This window comes from Chiloscyllium punctatum, chromosome 44 (assembly GCF_047496795.1).
Source record: "Chiloscyllium punctatum isolate Juve2018m chromosome 44, sChiPun1.3, whole genome shotgun sequence".
NCBI lineage: Eukaryota > Metazoa > Chordata > Chondrichthyes > Orectolobiformes > Hemiscylliidae > Chiloscyllium > Chiloscyllium punctatum.
The window spans coordinates 12,228,060-12,252,573 of NC_092782.1; the positions used below are offsets into that span (position 1 = coordinate 12,228,060).

General features: G+C 43.2%; 1 protein-coding gene across 3 annotated transcripts in view; it reads left to right on the forward strand.

Moving 5' to 3' along the window:
- Positions 1–24,052, forward strand: part of LOC140466721 (solute carrier organic anion transporter family member 1C1-like) — a 66,643-nt gene extending 42,591 nt beyond the window's left edge. For all 3 annotated transcript variants that reach the window (XM_072562238.1, XM_072562237.1, XM_072562236.1), the window contains exons 13-15: positions 7,390–7,454; positions 15,699–15,816; positions 23,614–24,052. In XM_072562238.1, the coding sequence (XP_072418339.1) occupies positions 7,390–7,454; positions 15,699–15,816; positions 23,614–23,839 (409 nt within the window). In that variant the 3' untranslated portion in view covers positions 23,840–24,052. The remainder of the gene's footprint in view (positions 1–7,389; positions 7,455–15,698; positions 15,817–23,613) is intronic.
- The last annotated feature ends 462 nt before the right edge of the window (positions 24,053–24,514 follow it).

A 24,514-nucleotide genomic window follows, 5' to 3' on the forward strand; every position in this document is an offset into this window, starting at 1 on the left:
GAATACAGGGAGAACTAGCCATTTGGATACAGAATTGGCTCAAAGGTAGAAGACAGAGGGTGGTGGTGGAGGGTTGATTTTCAGACTGGAGGCCTGTGACCAGTGGAGTGCCACAAGGATCGGTGCTGGGCCCTCTACATTTTGTCATTTACATAAATGATTTGGATGCGAGCATAAGAGGTACAGTTAGTAAGTTTGCAGATGACACCAAAATTGGAGGTGTAGTGGACAGTGAAGAGGGTTACCTCAGATTACAACAGGATCTGGACCAGATGGGCCAATGGGCTGAGAAGTGGCAGATGGAGTTTAATTCAGATAAATGAGAGGTGCTGAATTTTGGGAAAGCAAACCTTAGCAAACCTTAGCAGGACTTATACACTTAATGGTAAGGTCCTAGGGAGTATTGCTGAACAAAGAGACCTTAGAATGCAGGTTCATAGCTCCTTGAAAGTGGAGTCACAGGTAGATAGGATAGTGAAGGTGGCGTTTGGTATGCTTTTCTTTATTGGTCAGAGTATTGAGTACAGGAGTTGGGAGGTCATGTTGCGGCTGTGCAGGACATTGGTTAGGCCACTTTGGAATACTGTGTGCAATTCTGGTCTCCTTCCTATCGGAAAGATGTTGTGAAACTTGAAAGGGTTCAGAAAAGATTTACAAGGATGTTGCCAGGGTTGGAGGATCTGAGCTACAGGGAGAGGCTGAACAGGCTGAGGCTGTTTTCCCTGGAGCGTCAAAGGCTGAGGGGTGACCTTATAGAGTTTACTAAATTATGAGGGGCATGGATAGGATAAATAGACAAGTCTTTTCCCTGGGATCGGGGAGTCCAGAACTAGAGAGCATAGGTTTAGGGTGAGAGGGGAAAGATATAAAAGAGACTTAAGGGGCAACTTTTTCATGCAGAGGATGGTACGTGTATGGAATGAGCTGTCAGAGGATGTGGTGGAGGCTGGTACAATTGCAACATTTGAGAGGCATTTGGATGGGTATATGAATAGGAAGGGTTTGGAGGGTAATGGGCCAGGTGCTGGCAGGTGGGACTAGATTGGGTTGGGATGTCTGGTCGGCGTGGACGGGTTGGACCGAAGGGTCTGTTTCCATGCTGTACATCTCTATGTCTCTATGACTCTCTATATCTCTCTCTCGCTGTCTCTCTCTGTCCATCTCTCGCTCTCAATCTCTTTCTATCTGTCTGTCTCCCTCCCTTTCTGTCCTCTCTATGTCTCTATATCTTATTATCTCTTGCTCTGTATTTCTCTCTCTTACTAGATTACTTACAGTGTAGAAACACGCCCTTCGGCCCAACAAATCCACACCGACCCTCCGAAGAGCAACCTACCTAGACCAATTCCCCTACATTTACCCCTTCACCTAACACCACGGGCAATTTAGCATGGCCAATTCACCTAACCTGCCCATTTTTGTGTTGTGGGAGGAAACCGGAGCACCCGGAGGAAGCCCACGCAGACACGGGGAGAATGTGCAAACTCCACACAGACAGTCGCCTGAGGCGGGAATTGAATTCGTGTCTCTGGCGCTGTGAGGCAGCAGTGCTAACCACTGTGCCACCATGCCACCCATATCTCTCTAACTCTCTCTCTCTCTCTCTCTCTCTCTCTTTATCTGTCTCTGTCTCTCTCTATTTATCTCATCTCGCTCAAACTTGCCAATTAAATGGAAATATTTAATGGTGGTTCGATTTGTGCTGTGAGCTCTCCACCAGAGGGAAGATCAGTCCCAATAACTGGCCCGCTTTGTGTTGACAATGTAGTGAAGTGATGGTTTAATAATGAGATTACTGTTAACAGCTAGAAATTGCTGAATTTGCAAGATACCATTGTGTTTCTGTCTGCTTAATAAAGTATTGAATCCCTCTTCCAATTCAGATGGAACTAGAAATTGCCCTGTTTGCTGCTGTCGCCCTAATTAATATCTCGCACTTTCACTGTTGACTGAGTAATCACCTTTAACTAGTGGGCGCTGTGAATGGTTTCCAATCTAGAAGGTTGACTATAATCCTTTTTTCTTGTGACTTTGCTGTCTAAATCAGAGTTTACTATTTTTCTGTTATGACTTAGTGCTGCCTGAGGTGGCAGTAATTGTCCATCTCTGAGCCAGACTGGACAGAGGAGGCAGATGGGCTTCTCTGACCTGAGCTGACTAGTTGGCTTTTGGACTAACTCAGTCGGAGTTCATCATTTTTTTTGGAGGATTCCCTTGAAAACTGACCTCATTTTTTTGTGGTATTCTTTTCACAATTTGCTATTAGGTGTTGGAATCTGAAACTATCCCATAATTGCTCAACAGGTGTCTTTGTATTATGCCTCATACTCAAAACAAAAACAAAGATCTGCATTTCCCTAAAGTGGCCACCATTTCTGGACTCTCGGTCTGTTGACAGTCAAAATTAATCCACATTTTCAAAGCAACAAATCAGCCCTCCAATGTATTTTTCTTCACTTTTGGCTTGTGGGTGTTGCTGGCCAGGGAGGCATTTAATGTCTGTCCCTAATTATCCTTGAGAAGGTGCTGGTGAGCTGCCTTCTTGAGCTGCTTACAGTCTATTTGGTGTAGATAGACCCCCAATACTGTACTGAAGGGAATTCTGGGATTTTTAACCCAGCGACACGAAGGAACAGTGATAGAATACCATGTCAGGATGTGAGTGGCCTGAAGGGTAACTTACAAGAAGTGGTGTTCCCATATATCTGCTGCCCGTGTCCTTCTAGATGGAAGTGGGAATGAGTTTGAAAGATGCTATCTACAGTGTCGTGAATATTGTGAGTAGTGCACACTGCTACTGAGCGGTGGAGGAAGTGGATATTTGTGGGTGTGGTGCCAATCAAGTGGGCTGCTTTGTCCTGGATGGTGTCAAGCTTCTCAAGTGTTGTTGGAGCTGCACACATCCAGGGAAATGGGGAGTATTCTGTTATAGTCCTAATTTGTGCCTTGGAGATCGTGGGCAAGCTTTGAGGAGTCAGGATGTGAGTTACTTGCTGCAAGTTTCCTAGCCTCTCATCTACTCTTGTAGCCATTGTATTTACATGGCGAGTCCAGTTTGTTTTCTGGTCAGTGGTAATCCTCCAGGATGGTGATAGTGAGTCACCCCATGATGGTAATGCCATTGGAGATCAAGGATTTGAAGCATTGGTGGTTAGATTCTCTTCGAGATGGTAATTGATACCAGATACCATCAAATACCGTTTTGATATCAAGGGCAGTATCTCTCCATTCGCCTATGCAATTCAGCCAGGTGTATGACTCAGGCTGTAGTGAGGCAGGAGCCCTGGTGGGACCCAAGCTAAGCATTACAATGCAGATTATTGCTTAGTAAGTGCTGTTTGATAGCACTGTTAATCACCCCTTCCATTACTGATGTCCAAGAGTGGAGTGGGTCGGGAGAATTGACCAGGTTGAATTTGACTTACATTTTTGGACAGGACATATCTGGGCAATATTTCACATTGTTGGCTAGATGCCAGTTTTCTACAGTACTGGACTAGCTTGGCTAGGACCATGGCAAGCTCGGAGCACGGGTCTTCAATCCTGTTGCCAGAATGTTGTCAGGCCCTGAAGACTGCTGTATCCGGTGCCTTCTGCTGCTGCTTGGTGTCATACGGAGTAAATCAAATTGTGTGATGACCATCCTTTGTGACTCCGGAGGTGTCCATTATAGGCCGAGATGGATCATCCACTTGACACGTTTTGATGATGCTGATCCTTTAACAAGGTTTTTTTTAACCCCAGGAGGTTGTAAAGACACAGGTTCTGAAATGTCTAGGGCTGATCTACTTGAAGAAGCTTTTAAATTAAAAAAAACTACTTGCACAATGAAAGAGGGCTGGCCAGTTCTCCCAGCTCAGCTTTTCTCTGGTTTGGATTTGGTTTTAGCAGGTAGTCAGTTGTAAAAGCTGCTGGACCCAAAGAAGCAGGTCCATGTTGACTCTCCCTCTCTTTGACATATCTCACATGTAAGACCCTAGGTTTGATTTCACCTTTTTTTTGCCAAGGAGTGTTTATGGGGATTGTCGTAGTGTTTGGAACAGCATCATTAAGTTGGGATAGTCTGGGTTTTCAGATAGGTTAACTTATTCTATATTCTGTTTCTTTGGTTTGTGTTTCATTAATTAATCTTGAAAATAAATTCTTTTGAGTTTAAAACTAAGTAGGTAGGCCAACTGCATCACTCCTGAAATATTCACTATACGTTTGCTTGAAACAGCTAGCAAAGTTAGGGCCCAGGCTAATTTCTTGAAATGTTTTAAGGGGGGATGGGGGAGCGGGGAGGGGTCTGGCCAAGCCTCTACAACAGACTTCAGTCTGAATGGTATTGTGACTGGTTTGAGCAACATTCTTATCTGTTGCACTAGTTTTCAGTCACCCCACCCCACCCCCATCTTTGAAGCTAAGGATATTTGGAAAGCTTCCTTCTCCAGTGAGTTGTTTAATTGCTCATCACCATTCACAGCTGCATGTGGAAGGATTGCAGATCTTAAATCTGATCTATTGGTTGTGAACTTACTCTGTCTGTCACTTGAGGTTTATGGCACAGTTCTATGGTGTAGCTTCACCAGATGAACTCTTCATCTTTAGGAATCTTTAATGCCTAAACTCTTCATTGAACCAGAGCCAATCCCTTGCTTGTTCCACGAGTAGAGGTCATGGCAGATGGTTAACCACAGTGCTTCTTCCCTGTGTTATCCTCATGTCCCGTCATGGCATTAGTATCTAGAAATCTATCCACTCCTGACTTTTATCTAATCAATGAACGAGCATTCATTGCTCTCTGAGGAAGAGAATTCGAAAGATACACTGCACACGTAAGTGTAGAAATTCCTCATTTCCATCCTAAAAAGTCTGCATCTTATTCCAAGAACCTGTTCCTGGTTCAAGATTCCCTCATTCCTGATTAAGGGCTTTGGCCTGAAATGTCGATTTTTCCTGCTCCTCGGATTCTGCCTGACCTGCTGTGCTTTTCCAGCACCACTCTAATCTTGTTTCTAATCTCCAACATCTGCAGTTCCCACTTTCCCCTTCTAGATTCCCGCAATCATGGGGAACTCCTTTCGGCATCCACCCTTCAAAGGTTTTGTTGGTTTCTCCATGATTATTCTCTTTCTCCTTCCAAGCGCTGGAGAACACAGGCCTAGTCTCCTCAACTTCTCCTCAGGATCATTTTGCTATCCCAGGAATTAGTCTGGGGAATCTCAGCTACATTCCTGGAATGGTAATGATCTCCTCTCTTAGGTAGGAGACTCAAAACTGCAATCAATACTCCGGGCGTGGTTTCACCAAAACTGTGCAACTGAAGCAAGATGTCTTTACTTCGACGTTAACCCATTTGTGATAAAGGCCATTTGCCTTGTTTAATTGTTTGTGTGAATGTTACACTTTGCTCTACATGCAGAAATGGTGCTGCCTGGATCATGTTATTTCCATCTATTTAAAAAAAGTGCATTTTCCAATAACCCCAGTTTCTTACTTGGAGCTCTCTCCCCATAATCACAGTTGCTCACATTTATACGACGCCTTCCATTTGAAAAATATGTTTCCAGGGTGTGCCGCATCTGATCTGGCAGACAATTAAAAAAACTTGGACAAAAGCAATGGGCTCCATGAAGAATCTTCAGTTGGTGTTTGGAGCTGCACTTGCAGAGCTTGGAAGCCTCAATAGCTATTGGCACAACCACCAAAAACGCCTGGCAAAACGTGTTCTTAGGATGCACACGAGGCTAGGTTTGTTTTTTCAATTCACTCATGGGATGTGGGGCATCGCTGGCTGGCCAGCACATTTTACTGCCCATCCCTAGTTGCCCTCGAGAAGGTGGTGGTGAGCTGCCTTCTTGAACCGCTGCAGTCCACATGAGGTAGGTAGACCCACAATGCTGCTGAAGAGGGAATTCCAAGATTAAGACCCACAGTGAAGTAGCAGTGAAGTATTTCCAAGTCAGGAGGGTGAGTGGCTTGGAAGGGAACTTTCAGGTGGTGATGTTCCCAGCTGTCTGCTGCCCTTGTCCTTCTAGATGGTAGTGGTCATGATTTTGGAAGGTGCTGTCTCAGGATCGTTGAATTTCTGCAGTGCATCTTGTCGATAGTACACATTGCTGCTACTGAACACCAGTAGCAGAGGGATTAGATGTGGTGCCATTCAAGCAAGCAGTTTTAATCTGGATGATGTCAAGTTTCTTAGTGTTGTTGGAGCAACACCCATCCAGGAGAAGGTGAGGAGTGCAGATGGTGGAGATCAGAGTCGAGAGTGTGGTGCTGGAAGAACACAGCAGGTCAGGCAGCTTCCGAGGAACAGGAGAGTTGACATTTTGGGCAAAAGCCCTTCATCAAGGATGGGCTACACTCATCCAGCACACTTCTGACTTGTGCCTTGTGCATGGTGGACAGACTACAGATGAAATCAATAAATCCAATTAAATTGTTAATTTGGCACCCAGTATACTTCATCATTATTGAGAACAATTACATCATTTGTAGAGGGTACTTGGAGTGATCTGTCATTCTCAATATGACTGTAAAGCTAATCCACTCGGACAGCCTACAAGTGGTACTTGTCCATAGCCTCAGTGGAATTTATGCAGCTCCTGATGAGAAATTGAGAAAAAGTTAGCTTAACTTTCTGTTTATATTGACTCACAGTGTTAAATGTTCACCACAGCTCCCTGACTCACTAGTTTGAGAGAGGAAAAAAAACAAGGAACTTGAAAAGAGCCCATGAATTTCAATTTGACAAGTGTTCTATTATTAAGGCTGTCCATTGTGAACCTTGATCCTTACACTGTTTAAATTCATCTTGCAGCAGCTTCTGATAGTCACGATTTACACTCTAAAGGGAATTTTGAGAGATTTTGCTTCTCGATCAGATGGAGGTCATTAGATACAGTGCTTTAATATTGTGCAGTCAGTTGTTTGATACATGCTGCCATCTAACAAGCTTGCATTACAGTCAAACTTTGACAAAATGACAGCGAGTGTATCTACGAACCCTTTGCCTGTGGGATACATGGAAGAAAGCCTCATATGGATGTTCTGTTGAACTTATTTATTGTACAATCTTCTTTTTAATAACCAGAGACTCGGAACGTGTGTGATCTTCAGCATTTCTAGCCTGTTGGTTTTAGTGGAGTTTTCCTTTTTGCAAGCCCTCTGTAATTTACTGCGGTGATTCGCTAATTATTACTGTATTTGTTGTCTTCAAGTGAGCAGTATAGAATCTCTTTTTAAAGTGTGGTACAAATAATGCTCCTGCATTCACCTCACCCCAGCCATCTGAATGTTATGCACTTTTTTAACCCGCGCTTGTCAGTAAGATGGTCTACACGCATATTTCTTGTGAGCATTTACCTCAACATTGAAAGCAATGTTTTCCTACTTTATCATTAGGTGCAATGAGCCGGAGCTGAAATCGTTGGCAATAGGTATCCACACCCTGTTAGGAAGAACACTTGGTGAGTCACTTTTTCATTTCCATCACTTTTCCGTAAATCTGACTGAACATCTTAGGGAGTGTTGTGTCAGTGGAATCATAAACATAGTGAACCAATTCACCATCTTTGACTTAGTTTAATTAAATCAAGTCATAGAGTCATAGAGATGTACAGTATGGAAACAAACCCTTCGGTCCAACCCATCCATGCCGGCCAGATATCCCAACCCACCTGCCAGCGCCCAGCCCATATCCCTCCAAACCCTTCCTATTCATATACCCATCCAAATGCCTCTTAGATGTTGCAATTGTACCAGCCTCCACCACATCCTCTGGCAGCTCATTCCATACACGTACCACCCTCTGCGTGAAAAAGTTGCCCCTTAGGTCTCTTTTATATCTTTCCCCTCTCACCCTAAACCTATGCCCTCTAGTTCTGGACTCCCCGACACCAGGGAAAAGACTTTGCCTATTTATCCTATCCATGCCCCTCATAAAACTCTATAAGGTCACCCCTCAGCCTCTGATGCTCCAGGGAAAACAACCCCAGCCCATTAAGCCTCTCCCTATCGCTGAAATCCTCCAACCCTGGCAACATCCTTGGAAATGTTTTCTGAACCCTTTCAAGTTTAACAACATCTTTCCGACAGGAAGGAGACCAGAATTGCACGCGATATTCCAACAGTGGCCTAACCGATTTTTAAAACCGTTAACAATTTGCATGGAGATAGCAACTTGGAATAAGAGGTGTGAAATCGTAGTTTTGTTACTTGACTAGAAATCTAAAGGCAAAGGCGAATATTGGGGTGACATGAGTTTGAATCCCACTTTGGCAGATGATGAAACTTAATTTCAATTAATAAATGAAGTTAGCCTAATGGCCACATAACATCATTGCCGATTGTCCCCAAAAACTCACTGTCCTGTTAGGAAGTAATGCAGATGTGGTTGACTCTTCAATGCCCTTTGAAATGGCCCAGGAATGCACTCAGATGTGTTATACAGTCACAAGGTCTCAAGCAGGGAATGAAATGTTATAGATCACCCAGCATTAACCAAGGTATTCAAAATGATAACAGCATTTCAGATCCCATAGAGTCCTCCTTCCTAAAATCTGGGGGCTTATGCCAATACCGGAGAGTTGTCCCACAGCCTGGTCAAGCAACATCCTACTTGCAGAATGTTTTAAAAGTTCCTTCATGGGATGTGGATAGGATTGGTAGAGCCAGCAATTAATGTCCATCCCTTGTTGCTGTTGAGAAGATGGTGGTGGGCTGCCTTTTGAACTGTTGTAGTCCTTAATGTGTGGGTAGACCCACAGTGCTGTTGAGGAGAGAGTTCCAGGATTTCAACCCAGCAACAGTGAAGGAACAGCGATATGTTTTCACGTTAGAATGATGGGTGCCTTGGAGGCCAATATACTGATGTGGTGTTACCATGTATTTGTTCCCCTTATCATTTTACGTGCAAGTGGTCATGTGTTTGAAAAGTGCTATCTGAGGGATCTTGGTGAATTTCTGCAGTGCATCTTGTAGATGGTACACACTGCTGGTGGAGAAGCAGTATTTTTGTGGGTACAATGCCAGTCAAATGGGCTGCTTTGTCCTGGATGGTGTGAAATTTCTTTAGTGTTGGTGGAGCTGCACTTAACCAGGCAACTGGGGAGTATTCCATCACACTACTGACTTGTGCTTTGTAGATAATGGACAGGGCTTTGATGAGGCAGGAGGTCAGTTACTTGATAACTAGCCTTTGAACTGCTCTTCTAACTACAATATGTAAATGGCTAGTCCAAAGTTAAAAATCACACAACGCCAGGTTATAGTCCAACAGGTTTAGTTGGAAGCACTAGCTTTCAGAGTGCTGCTCCTTCAACAACCACCTGACAAAGGACATCTCCAAATCATGGCTATTCCAGTTCAATTTCTGGTTAACAGTAACCCCAGGATGTTGAATCCTAATTTGCACATGGTCCCAGACACCATTACCATGAACATTTGGATCTGTCCTGTTCCACTGACAGGACATAATGAGCAGCAGTGGTGGAATGGTGGTATACAGTTGGGAGAAGTTGCTCTGGGAGTCATTCACCTCAACTCCAGACCCCACAAAGTCTTACGGCATCAAGTCAAAATGAGAAAGGAAATCTCCTGCTGATTACCAATTACCCCCTAAACTGTGCCCTCTCCCTCCTGAATATGTAGATCTCCATGTTAAATAACACTTGGAGGATGCACTGAAGGTGGCAAGGGCACAGAATGTACTCTGGGTGGGGAATTTCAATCACCAAGGGTGGCTTAGCAACATCAGTTAAACTGAACTGACCAAGTCCTAATGGACTATGCAGTCCTTGTGGAGACAAAGTCTTCACATTGAGGATACCCTCCAACATCCTGTATGGCAGTGCCAGTGCTAAATGAGCGCGATTTCAAAAGGATTTTACAACCCGAGATGAGGACTATATTAGCAATCCATTCTGTGGGTTGTTGACAGCAGAATTGTACTCAAACACAATCTGTAACCTCCGATTACTAACCCATGGCCTATCATAACACTACTGATACCATCAAGCCAGTAAATCAACCCTCGTTCAATAAAGAATGCAAGAAGGCATGCTAAGAGCACACCACGCATGACCTAAAAATGAGATGGCAACCTAATGAAGTTACAACAAAGGACTACCTGCATACCAAACACTAGAAGCAGCATGTCATAATGGGACAAATGCATTCGATCTATCATGTGCAGGCCTGCCAAGTCCAGTTTTAAATGGAGGTGAGCAATTAGACAATTCACTGGAGATGAAAGTTCCACGAAAATGTAAAAGCCTAGTATGTCAGTGCAAATGGTAAGGCTGAAGAAGATCTCTTCATTCACAAGAATCAAGTGGATAATCCATCTTCCTGAGGTTCCCCAACATCATAGATGCCAGTTTTGTGCCAATTTATTTCACTCAGCATGAGATCATGAAATGGCTGACGATATTTGTTGCCAGGCCAAGGGCTCTGACAATGTCTTGGACTCCAGAAATAGCTGCGCCCCCAACCAAGCTAGTTCCGTCCCAATACAGTAATGGCATCTACCTGGCAATGTGGAAAATGGCCAATGTATCCAAAGAAAGACAACATCCACAAAAAGCAGGACAAATCCAACCAGCCTTTTGATGGAACAGATGTTCACAGTGCTCTGATACAGCATTTACTCAACAATAAACTGCTAACTGACGCTCAGTTTGGTGTTTGCTAGGATCACTGTGTTCCTGACCTTTTTACAACAGTGGACCATAATTGAGCAGAAAAAGCTGAATTCAAGGTGGAAAATAAGGGTGAATATATCACGGTAGCATTTAACTGTTATCAAAGAGATAGGGATAGGTTAGCTCAGTTGACTGGACAGCTGGTTTACTGCACAGGGTAACGCCAACAGTGTAGGTTCAGTTCCTGCACCAACTGAGGCTATCATGAAGGACTCTTTCTCAACTTGCCCCTCCCCTGAGGTGTGGTGACCTTTAGGATAAACCACCACCAGTTGTCTCTTTCTAATGAGTAGCCCTATGATCCAGAAGGTGTAACAACTTTATCAAGGAGCTCTAGCAAAACCGGAATTAATATGAATGAGGGTAAACTCTCCATTCGTTGGAGTCATACTGAGGACAAAGGAAGACAGTTGTGTTTGTTGGAGATGAATCAGCTAAGCTGCAGGAGTTCCTCAGGGTAGTGTCCTAGATCCAATCATGTTCATTAATGATCTTCCCTCCATCCTAAGGTCAGAATTGGGGATGTCCTCTGATGATTGCACAATGTTCAACACCACATGTGACTCTTCAGACACTGAAGCAGTCTGTATGTCCACCTGTAGCAAGACCTAAACAATATTCAGGCTTGGATTGATAAGTGGCATTGCACAAATGTTGGACAATGATTATCTCCAACAAATGACAATCCAGCCATCACAATGGCATTACCACCGGTCTAATCCCTACTATCAATATCCCAGAGGTTACCATTGACCAAAACCCAACTGCAGCTACAAGTTCAGATCAGAGGCTAGGAATTCTGCTGTGAGTAACTCACTTCCTGACTCCTCAAAGCCCCTCAATAATTCTTGGGGCTGAAATCGGGAATGTGATGGAATATTCTGCACTTGCCTGGGTGAATACAGATTTAACAACACTTGAGGGTTCGACGCCATCCAGGATAAAGCAGTCCACCTGGTGTGTACCATTGACATAATGAATTGCAACACTCACCGAATCTCAAACCACACATTCCAAACCCTTGGCCTCTACCACGTAAATTTTAAAAAAGCAGTAAACACCTGGGATCACAGCAATTTCTAATTCAAGCCACACCCTATCCTGACACACAGAACCAAATATTCTCTCCTTCAAAGTCTTGGGGTCAAAATCCTCAAACTCCCTCCCTAACAGCACTGTGGGGACACCATCAATTGCATGAATTGCAGTGACTCAAGACAGCAGCTCAGCATCTCCTGAGCTGAGCTATCCCACAATTCTTTTTAGCAACTTTACTTTCAATGCGTTAATGCCATTACCTTTATCATTGTTGTTGTCTCCAATAATACAAAACAATGGAAGGAATTTCTTCATCACAAAGTGAACTAGTCCACTCCCTTATAGTAACTTTGTACAGGTCAGCATCAATGTGCCCTTTATATAGAACACGTAATATTGAAACATCCCAAACTGCTTCTCAGGAGTGTTACCAAACAATATTTGACAGTGAAACAAATACGGAGATATTACAATCAGTGTCCCAGATCAAAGATTACAGCATTTAAGGAGATAAAGATATTTAGGGAGGGAATTGGGACCTAGGCAGCTGAATACACTGTCACAAATGGTGAGTATTTGCAATTGTAGATGTTACACTGTTGACCATGTATCATTGTATAATATTGCATATATAATAATGATGAATATTAGATTGTCAAACACTCTCTGCAACTCACTGATGTGTAGAGTTAGGAGCTATAGATAAGTAATGTTTCAGTGTGTGAATAAATCCAAAATCTGAGGAAAGATCGACTTCTGTCTCTTCCTTCAGCAACAGGCTAACAGAAGTTTAACATGGTGCAGGGGACAAATCTGGTTTACACTCCTTCCTCACTTCACTGTCAATACCAGCCACAGCACATATAATTTCTATGCATCTGCTAATAGGCAGTGAGTGAATATAAGGGGAGGCCTAATGCAAATGCCTATACCTACTTTAACATCCTGGGTTAAGCTGTGGTTCAGTGAGATTGGAATGTGTGTTCTACTTGGTAGTTGCACCTGGCAGTGTTAGATGAATTGGCGTGGGGTTTATAAATTTGTAACCGTAGAAAATTTGCAATGGTTCAACAGGAGGAATCACTGTGTCAACTTGAAAGAATTGCAGCCTGGTTCCATTTGAGAGACAGAGTGAAACTGTTGCCAGAGGTAGCTGAGCAATGTACTTTGCCACTCTGTTGACTTCTGTGCACTTATATCCAATAGATATTGGTTAAGAAGTGGGGGAGGTTAGTGAACCTTTTCCATCTTGTGTTCATCACGACAAACACAAGAATGCCAAATTTCAAATAACCACAATAATTTATACTACAGCTGAAAATTTTTCAAAATGGCTTGCAAGGTTACTTTGGCCAAGACACTGCTGTGGTGAAAGCACCCTGGAATTGAAAGCTCCCCCAAGCCTCCCTTATACCCCTGTTGTATAAATAGTTGCGATTGTTCAAAATTTGGTAGACTTGTGGTCGTCATGGTGAGTCCAAAATGAAAAAGCTTCAGCCATGCATTTCTCCTTTCAAAGACATTCAACTTTGAAATTGTTCCCAGTAGCCCGTAAGGGTCTCTCTCTTATATATGTAAGTTGATCCTTTGTTACTTCATCAAATAGCCATTTCCCATTCCAAATTAAATGGCTAACGAAAATAGAAATTGCTGGGAAAGCTCAGCAGGTCTGGCAGCATCTCTGCTGAGGGAAATCAGGATCAACGTTTCGGGTCCAATGACTTTTCCTCAGAGCTGCAGTTCAGAGGAAGGGCCACTGGACTCGAACCGTTAACTCTGATCTCTCTCCACAGATGCTGCCAGACCTGCTGAGCTTTTCCAGCAATTTCGGTTTCTGATTTACAGCATCCATAGTTCTTTTTTGGTTTTTATTTTCCAAATTAAATGCTTGTGACCTGATGTCTGTACTTTCTCATCAAACTGTTCAGAGATGTTGTTACACACCTCTGGAGCAGGTGGGACTTGAACCCAGACCTCCTGTTTCCACACTGTAGGGATTCTATGATTCCTGGTTCAGAGTTAGGAGCAGTACCACAAACACCACAAGACCACTTGTCTGTTTGTGATAGTTACTCATATCACCTGAATTTGTGTTCCTTTTAATACGAATGATACACAGTCAACAGTATAGCTCACTGCTGTATAGAAGCTACAACCCAGGAAATGGCCAGTCAGCTCATGTTGACTTTAAATGTATGACTAACAGTAGAATTCTATGTACCCATTCATTGCCCATGTATAGCTCTTAAGATACTAAACCGTCCTGAAGGTTGGCAAACATTATTTGTAAACACAATAACACAAGAGCAACTAAGGGGATAATTAAATTTGTGAACTATTCTTATGATCATCCGAGTTGGAGAATAAGAAAGGCATTGTCTAAAATTGACAAGGCTGAATGTTTCCTGTTTTCCTCCAGGTGATAAACAAATCAGCTGTTAGGTCAAAAAAATTCAGCTGAGCGAGAAAAGGTTCGAGGCTCCACATACTCGTGCATAATGCATTTAAATTGAGCTTCCAAAAATAGCCCGTGGCAGCACTGCATAGAGATGTATAAACTGTGAAAATCGGAATCTGTGATTGTGAAAATGAAGCTGTTTAAAAGTATGGAGAGGAGGAGGAGTAGGCTACTCAAACCTTCCCCGCCATTCAATCTGATCATGGCTGATCCCCTATCTCAATGCCATATTCCTGTTCTCTCCTCACTCCCCTTGATGCTTTTAAAATTAAAAAAACTTAACAATCTTTTTCTTGAATACCGTCAGTGATGCAACCTTCACAGCCTTCTGAGGTAGAGAATTCCATAGATTCACTGCTTGGGGTGACGAAATGTTTCCTCATCTCAGTCCAAAATGGCCTCCCCCTCTATCCTGAAATGGGAAAGCTAGGCTTGAGACGACCCAACCAGGGGAAACATCCTCACTGCATCTAGTTTGTCCAGCACTGTTAAAATTTTATACATTTCAATCAGGTCCCCTCTCATCCTTGGGAACTGTAGTGAATACAGGCCCAATGGAACCAACCTCTCCTCATGTAACAGTTCTGCCATTCCTGGTAACTACATAGTGAACTTCTCTTGTGCACTCTGTGACAAGTATATCCTTTCTTAGGTAGGGAAACAAAAGCTACACATAGTACTCCATGTGTGGTCTCACTGTGGTCCTGTATAAATGTAGTAAGACATCCCTACCTCTGAACTCAAATCCTTTTGCAATGAAGGCCAATACACCACATCTTCCTAATTTCTTGCTGCATCTGCCTGTCTATTTTCATTGACTGGTGTACTAGGATCCCTTTAGATATCCATACTTCCCAATATGTGACCATTTAAATCATACCTTTATGTTTTTGCAGTGAAGTGTATAACTTCACATTCAGCAACATTATATTGCATCGCTCACGTATTTGCCCACCCACTCAACTTCTTGAAACCTCCTTCCATCTTCCATCAATCCCCCCTAAATTTCCTATTGTCAGCAAATATGGCAATGTTGCATTCGATCCCTTCGTCCAGGTCCTAATAGCTGACCCAAGGACTCCCTCACAGTTCCTGCTACCTCTCCGAATGCTCAGTTATAAGGTCTCTCCGACTCCAAAATTTCAATATTTCAACCAATGAATGTACAGACTTTTTTGTAGTGTCAGTCTTGCTTTGCTCAACAAGATCTGACTGCAGGACACTCTTCCTGGACTGTTTCACCACGGTGCTCACTGCAGGACACTCTTCCTGGACTGTTTCACCACGGTGCTCACTGCAGGACACTCTTCCTGGACTGTTTCACCACGGTGCTGACTGCAGGACACTCTTCCTGGACTGTGTCACTGTGATGGTTAATGCAGGGCATTTCTTCCCTGACTGCTTCACGACAATGCTGATTGCAGGACACTTCTCTGTTTGGCATTAATATGATAATGGTCATGGGATATGACTGGGAATATTTGATTGACAGTAATCTCCTCTTCCTGTTCCAGCTGGAATTCCTGCTCCTATTTACTTCGGAGCTTTATTTGACAAAATCTGCCTGAAATGGGGAACCAGCAGATGTGGGGGACGAGGGGCCTGTAGGATCTACAACTCTGATGCTTTCAGGTAAGAATGGTTCACTCCAGCACAGCACTCCTCGGGACAATACACCCTTGCCTCTGAACTCATTTCACTCCCTCTCCTCAGCCATCTCATATCCCCATCCGAACAGCATCAACGCTCATGCTCTCAGTACTAGAATGGAACGGAATAGAAATTCATTAGCGCACGGACTTTCACATGAAAAATATGGTGAAAGGTTAAAGGTCACCACACCATGGCACCTACACCAATGACAGAAGTCACATATAATAATTTTTTAAAAAGTAAAATTAGGACAAAGTTCATCACAGTTCAGTTAATGCTTCCTGCGCTCGGGGAAAGTTGACTTATGAACAATCGAAATACGTTGAAGGTGCAGCTGGGATGAGACAACCCGGCCAGGCCAAGACCACCACTCCTAGTCGAGACCACCTTGTCCAGAGGAAGAGTGCATCCAGCACAGCCTCTTACCCGGTCATGGATGGAGCTCTTTCGTTTCATTGGTCAGAGCCTTCTCAGTCTCAGGTTCACTAAAGAAGTGTGGACTCAGATGTTTACGGCAAAGAAAGGGACCATTCAGCTCATAATGTCTGAAATAACTCCACGGAAGCTGGTATCCTGTCACCAAGTCATCTTTTTGGTGATCAGTACCTAGAACATGACACTGACCCAGCTGGCTCCTGGAGTGAGCTGAACCCCTGATGCTTCTGTTTATATCTGTCAGCTAGGGCTCCCTGATTGGGGCTGTTAACCTGGTCCAATCAGGGAACTCCTGCTGTATGAGGTCCACCTGGTTGACCTAATGTCAATCCCTACATTCCTCCCCGTCAAAGTCCCACTGCTTTTCCTGTAGCTTGTCCGCACCAGGTCTGGTTCCTCTGGTTCTGCGTCAGACACAGGAGGAACGTATCTGATCATAACCCGGCCTCCTTGTACCTGGAGCATCTTGGCTGACATTAATCTTTTTGTCTCTCTGCCTCCTCTCTTTGCCTCTGCCCTTCTGTGTGTGTGTGTGTGTGTGTGTCTCATGCTCTACCTCTCTCAATCTACCGCTCTTGCTCTTCCTCTGCCTATGTCTCTCTCTCTCTGTCTGCCTCTGTGTTTCTCTCTCCACTTTTTCCACTTCTCTGGGCTACTTTTTTATCATAAACCTAACATTTATGTTACATGATATCCAGGGTTGTCCTGATTTCGTCTCCTTAGTCACACCCTTTCATGTATTTGCCCTGCACTGTATTTCATCCTTGAATGTGTTGGACTGCTCTGATACAGTTTGTCTGTAACTAGTTGCTCCCAGTGCACTTGGGCTAAATTATATCTTTCTCCAGTTTCAAACCTCTACCCCCCAATAAATCCTTATCCTTTTCCATAACTCCTGAAAGAAGTGTGATTAGTAAGGCAAAATAGAACGTATTTTAGTTCAAAGAGTTTGAAGATGATGATAGAGTAGCTGAGAGCGCGGGTAGCTATGACATCATACTTCCAAGTGTTATGACCAAGACTTGGCTGAAAGATGGCCTGGTTTGGTAGCTCAACATTCCTGGTTATAAATATTTAGTGGAGATAGGTGGATACAAGCTGGGTGTTGTCATCATATTGACCAAGGAATCAATCATTGCGGCGAGGATGATCTGTTGGAAGGATGATCAAATGACACCATGTGGGTAAAATGGGTTGGGGGTAAGTTGGCTGGACAGCTGGTTTGTGATGCACTGTGAGGCCAACAGTGTGGGTTCTGTTCCTGAGTCGTGGTCATGATCTCTTAAAAAGATCCCTTACTGATCTGCCTTCCTGGGTTTATTCCAGAAAGATGGGTCCAGAACAGCTCCCTCCTTTGTTTCACTTTCTATGTCCTGATTTAAAAAGGTATATGCATGTTAAAAAAAAATTGTCTCCCACCCTCGGACTCAACTCTCCCAATTAATGTTTGATAATTATAAATCCCCTACTGTCAATACCTTTATAATTGTTGCACTTCTCTGAAATTTAATTCTCTATCCCTCCCTGAAAGTTCTCTCACCCCTCCCCCCACCCTCACTCCTTCACATTGTACACATCCAACAGTATCTTTGTCCCCTTTTCATGATTTTTCCTTCGAGCCATTATCTCACCATAGTTTTACCAGGTCACAGGGCTGCTGTCTCAGCAGAGAGAGACGACCAAGTGCTGATTTATCCTGAGGGCCACCATATCGCCACCAGGGGGAGAGGAAAGTCCCTCATGGTAACCTCAGCTGAAGATGAGAATTGAACCCATGCTGTTAGGTAGTGAATCAGGCCAGGTGTTAGATTTGGAGGTAGGTGAGCACTTTGGTGATAGTGACCACAATTCAGTTATGTTTAATTTAACAATGGAAAGGGATAGGTATATACCACAGGGCAAAAGCTATAGCTGAGGGAAAGGCAATAACAATGTGATTAGGCAAGATTTAGGATGCATAGGATGGGGAAGAAAAGTGCAGGGGATGGGCACAACTGAAATGTGGAGCTTATTCAAGGAACAACTACTGTAGGTCCTTGATAAGAATGTACCGGTCAGACAGGGAGGAAGTGGCCGAGCACAGGAGCCGTGGTTTACTCAGGTAGTTGAATCTCTTGTCAAGAGGAAGAAGAGGGATTATGTTAGGATGAGATGCGATGGCTCAGTTAGGGTGCTTGAGAATTACAAGTTAGCCGGGAAAGACCTGAAGGGAAAGCGAAGAAGAGCCGGGAGGGGACATGAGAAGTCGTTGGAGGATAGGATTAAGGAAAACCTTAAGGATTAAGGAAAACCTTAAGCTGCTCCCAGTGCACTTGGTCTAAATTATATCTTTCCCCAGTTTAGAACTTCTACTCCCAATAAATCCTTATCCTTTTCCATGACTCCCGAAAGAAGTGTGATTGGTAAGACAAAATAGAATATATTTCAGGAATAAAAGAATGACTATAGTAAGAGAAGGGCCAATCAAAGACAGTGGTGGAAAGTTGTGCATGGAGTCAGATAGAGGAAGTGCAAAATGAATACTTTTCGTCAGTATTCACACTAGAAAAAGACAATGTGGTCGAGGAGAATACTGAGATACAAGCTACTAGTCGAGATCCGATTGAGGTGTGTAAGGAGAAAGTCTCAGCAATTCTGGATAGTGTAAAAGTAGATGAGTCCCCCGGCTGGATGGGATTTATCCTAGGATTCTCTGGGAAGCCAGGGAGGAGATTGCCGAGTCTTTGGCTTTGATCTTTGTCGTCATTGTGTACAGGAATAGTGCCAGAAGACTGGAGGATAGCAAAATTTGTTCCTTTGCTCAAGAAGGGAAGTAGAGACAACCTTGGAAATTATAGACCAGTGAGCACTTACTTCGATTGTGGGTAAAGTGTTGGAAAGGGTTGTAAGAGATAGGATTTATAATCATCTAGAAAGGAATAAATTGATTAGGGATAGTCAACACGGTTTTGTGAAGGGTAGGTTGTGCCTCACAAACCTTATTGAGTTCTTTGGGAAGGTGACCAAACAGGTGGATGAGGGTAAAGCTGTTGATGTGGTGTATATGGATTTCAGTAAGGCGTTTGATAAGGTTCCCCACGGTAGGCTATTGCACAAAATATGGAGTTTTGGGATTGAGGGTGATCTAGCAGTTTGGATCAGAAGTTGGCTAGTTGAAACAAGACAGAGGGTGGTGGTTGATTGGAAATATTCATCCTGGAGTTCAGTTACTAGCGGGGTACTGCAAGGATCTGTTTTGGGTCCACTGCTGTTTGTCATTTTTATAAATGACCTGGGTGAGAGCATAGAAGGATGGGTTAGTAAATTTGCAGATGACACTAAGGCCGGGAGAGTTGTGTATAGTGACAAAGGATGTTGTAGTTTATAGAAAGACATAGATTAGCTGCAGAGCTGGACTGAGAGGTGGCAAATGGAGTTCAATACAGATAAGTGTGAGGTGATTCACTTTGGAAGGAGTAACAGAAATGCAGAGTACTGGGTTAATGGTAAGATTCTTGGTACTGCAGATGAGCAGAGAGATCTCAGTGTCCAGGTACATAGATCCTTGAAAGTTGCCACCCAGGTTGATAGAGTCGGTAAGAAGGCATATGTTAGCTTTTATTGGTAGCCCTCTTAAGTTTCAGAATCACGAGAGCGTGCTGCAGCTGTACTAAACTCTGATGCGGCCACATTTAGAGTATTGTGTACAGTTCTGGTCACCGCATTATATGAAGAATGTGGAAGCGTTGAAAAGGGTGCAGAGGAGCTTTACTAGGATGTTACCTGGTATGGAGGCAAGGTCTTATGAGGAAAGACTGAGGGACTTGCGGTTGTTTTTGTTAGAAAGAAGAAGGTTGAGAGGCCACTTAATGAGACCTATAAGATAATTAGAGGGTTAGATAGGTGGACAGTGAAAGCCTTTTCCCTTGGATGGGGACATAGCTGTAAATTGAGGTGTGATAGGTGTAGGACAGATGTCAGAGGTAGTTTATTTACTCCGAGTAGAAGGGGCGTGGAACACACTGCCTGCAACAGTAGTAGACTCGCCAACTTTAAGGGCATTTAAATGGTCATTGGAGAGAATGGATATGGATGAGAATGGAATCGTGTAGGTTAGATGGGCTTCAAATTAGTACCACGGGTCGGTACAACATCAAGGACTGAAGGATCTGTCCTGCGCTGTAATGTTCTATGACGCTTCTCCCTCTCTTCCCACCTCCACCTCACTGAGCAATTGGACTGTTCACAGAGCTAGTGCCCATCCACAGAGGGACCATCAATCTCATTCTTTCCTGGGCCAGAATTTGATTTGCAAGTTAAATGGGGGATTCCCTCACTACCTGCCTGGTCCTCCTCCTCCTGTCAATCAATTACCCATTTCCCCCATCTCCCTGCAGTTTCTTAAGTTGTGGGGTGACCACATTCTGAAATGTGCTGTCCACAAACTTCACTGCCTTATGAACCTATCATAGTGTCCCCAACTGCTACTCACACTCCAAAGCCTAGAGCTTGAGTTGTTTGAGTCAGAGACACCCCTTGCATCCAGACTGGCAAGAGGCTCTAGGAGTTTCCCCCAGAGGGCAGCGTGTACAATTCATACACCTGAGTACCTCAGACATACAATAACAGTGTGGACCTTCCCTTTAGTCTTGGGTCATAGAACATGGAAACAGACCCTCACTTGGTCCATATCCCTCCAAACCTGTCATGTACTTATTCAAATATCTTTTAAACGTTATATTTGGAACCGCGTCCACCACTTCCTCTGAAAATTCACTCCACCCATAATCCACTGTGTTAAAAAAGTTGCCCCTTATGTCCTGTCTAAATCTTTCTCCTCTCATCTTAAAAATATGCCCCCTTGTTTTGATCTCCCCCACCTTCAGGAAAAGACCCTTGCTATTCACCTTTTGTATGCCCCTCATGACTTTATAAACCTCAACTACTCTTACTATTATTTAATATAGACTCAAGTGTTTTGCTGTTGTTCATATGAGTCAAGCAACCAGAATTCCCCAGCTCGATCAAGAAAGTTAGTTTTGAAATTCTGAAATCTGAAAGCACAAGGTGCTTTAATGCCGTATAGTCCAGTTGGTTTTATTCTTCAGCTTTCTGTAACATGCGTGTGGGGAGGTGATTGCCCTGTTAGTCCAGAGACCCAGCTAGTATTTGGTGGGCGTGGGTTCAAATCCTGCTATGGCAAAAGGTGGATTTTGAATTTGATGGAATTAAGAGTCTAATGCGGGCCGTGAAACCATGGTTTAATTGTCAGGAAAACTCTATGTGGTAACTGAAAACTTTTTAAGAAGGAAACCTGCCATCTTTACCCAGTCTGACTTATATGGAACTCCAGACTCATAGCAAACTGGTTGACTTTTAAACCACCCTCTGGGCAATAAATGTAACAACACCCACATCCTGTAAATGAGTAACAAACACTACAGTATGCCTGAGAAACTTGCTATGTTGTTGTAGCCACCATGGATCTTTTTATTTATTTATTCATTTGTCTACTCATGGGACCTGAGTGTCACTGGCTGGCTGGCCAGCATCAATAGCCTGTCCCGAGTTGCCCTTGAGAAGATAGTGGTGAGCTGCATTCTTGATCCACTGCAATCCACATTTTGTAGGTAGATCCACAATGCCATTATAGAGGAAATTCCAGAATTTTGATCCAGCGACAGGGATGGTGAATGGATTGAAGGGATACATGTTCCCATGTATCTGCTGCCCATGTCCTTTCAGATGGAAGCAGTCATGGGTTTGGAAGGTACTGCCTAAGGAGCTTTGAATTTTTGCAGTGCATCTTGTAGATCATACACACTGCTACTAAGCATCGGTGATCAAGGGAGTGGATGCTTGTGGATGTGGTGCCAGTTAAGTGGGCTGCTTTCTCCTGGACGAAATTAAGTTTCTTGAGCATTGTTGGAGCTGCACTTATCCAGTCTGGTGGAGTATATTCTATCACTCTCCAGACTTTTATGCCTTGTATGTGACGGACTGGCTTTGAGGAGTCAGGAGATGGGTTTCTCACCACAGTATTCCTAGTTCTCTGACCACCTTGTGCCAAGTCCAGTTGAGTTCCTTGTCAATGACAACTCCCTGGATGTTGATAGTGGGGAATAGAGTGATAGTAACACCTTTGAATGTCAAGGTCCAGTGGTTAAATAGTCTCTAATTGGAGATGATTATTGCATGGCATTTGTGTAGTGCAGTGTTACTTGACACTTGTCAGCTCAAGCCTGGATATTATCCTCAACTTGTTGAATTGTAATATGGACTACTTCAGTTTCTGAGGCGTCATATTGAGTCCCAACTGGGTAAGAATGGCAGAATTCCTTCTTTAGTGAACTTTGATGAAACATGATTTGGAGATGCCGGTGTTGGACTGGGGTGTACAAAGTTAAAAATCACACAACACCAGGTTATAGTCCAACAGGTTTATTTGGAAGCACTAGCTGCAAAAGCTAGTGCTTCCAAATAAACCTGTTGGACTATGACCTAGTGTTGTGTGATTTTTAACTTTGAAACAGGTGGGTTTTTACGAGAATCCAACTTTTCATTATTTGGATTAATGGGACTAGCATTTTATTCCAAATTATTGATTAAATTCACACTCCCTCAACTGTCGTGGTGTTATTTGAAATTGCAACTCTTGCGTATTGATGCAAGCCTCTGTATCAATAGTCCAAGAACATTATCGCCCTACCATCAGTCAGATTTATACAGCACAGAAACAGACCCTTCAGTCCAACTTGTCCAGGCCAACCAGATATCCTGAACTGATCTAGTCCCATTTGCCAACATTTGGCCCATATCCTTCTAAACCCTTCCTGTTTATGAACCTGTCCAGATGCCTTTCAGATGTTGTAACTGTACCAGCCTCCACCACTTCCTCCAGCAGCTCATTCTGTACACTCACCACCCTGTGCATGAAAAGGTTGCCCCCTCCGATCCCCCTTCAATCTTTCCTCTCTCACCTTAAACCTATTCCCTCTAGTTTTGGACTCCCCTACCCTGGGGGATAAAAACCTTGGCTATTCACCCTGTTCTTGCCCCTCATGATTTTATACACTTACGTAAGGTCACCTCTCAGCCTCCGACACTCCAGGGAAAAAATGCCCCAGCCTATTCAGGCTTTTCCTCTAGCTCAAACCCTCTTTTAGGTTTATACAACCACCAGCCATCTCTCTGTGTGTTTACAGATACTGGTAAAAATGAATGATGTTGGATTCTAAATAACATTACTTTTTTACAGATTTAGCACCCTGCCCACACCCAAATCCACCTTCCTAGAGGAGTTAAGATTCTGTCTCTAAGCGATTTAATGCCTTGTTTCATACTGTCCCATTCTATATATAGGCATATCTTCCTGGGCTTACAAGTGTCAATGCGTGGAGCTGGCCTGCTGGTGTTTTTTATTATCTTTGCACTATTGAAGAAACGTTTTCCAGCTCACATCACTAACCCAGGGACTAACTGTGGCACCGAAATGATGTCCGAACAGGATAAGGACCAAAAGTCTGACAATGGAGACCTCACAGTCAAAACAACCAACAGTGACCCAGACAAAGAATCAAATGCTTGAGAAAGAACTTTATTAACAACTGTAAAGAGAAAGTTTGACTACATTATATTTTTGAGTCAAACGTTTTGAGAAAGCAAAAGTTTTTATTTTTTTTAATTAAAATCTAAGAACCATGATTTTGGAAAAGAATTTGCCCAGATTTGTATTAAACTATCAACAATCTGTGCTTTTAAATAAATGTCTGAAGAGGGAATAAAGTTGTTTGAGAGATCAGATATTTTTCACAGTGATATTTCTCCATGAATTATTGTGTATGACATATACACTTTGTTTTTAAAACTGAGACCAGACTAGAATTTGGGATCTTGCCTTTTGTCAATAGTACAAAACTGGTGCTCAACTAGTAATCAGCTCCTTTTGTATCATAGATGGTTTTACTTGCTTTTCAAAATGTGGCATGATCTAAATTGTCTCACAGATTCACCCAGTGTTTGCAAGCCACTGGACTCGGGTATTTGGGTGAATGTAAATTGTGCCTTTTGCATGTTTTTACTGAACATTGTAGTTCATGCAAACATTGCCTTATTAGGCTTCACAATATTTGATATATTTGGGGTCAGAGTATTTCTGTCGGTCAACTTCATCTTGTTCATCCATGTTTTCTGTCAGTTGAATCTTAGTTACTTATACATGGCCACTAGAAATGCAAGTAGGCAGGACATTTAATTGGAAAGT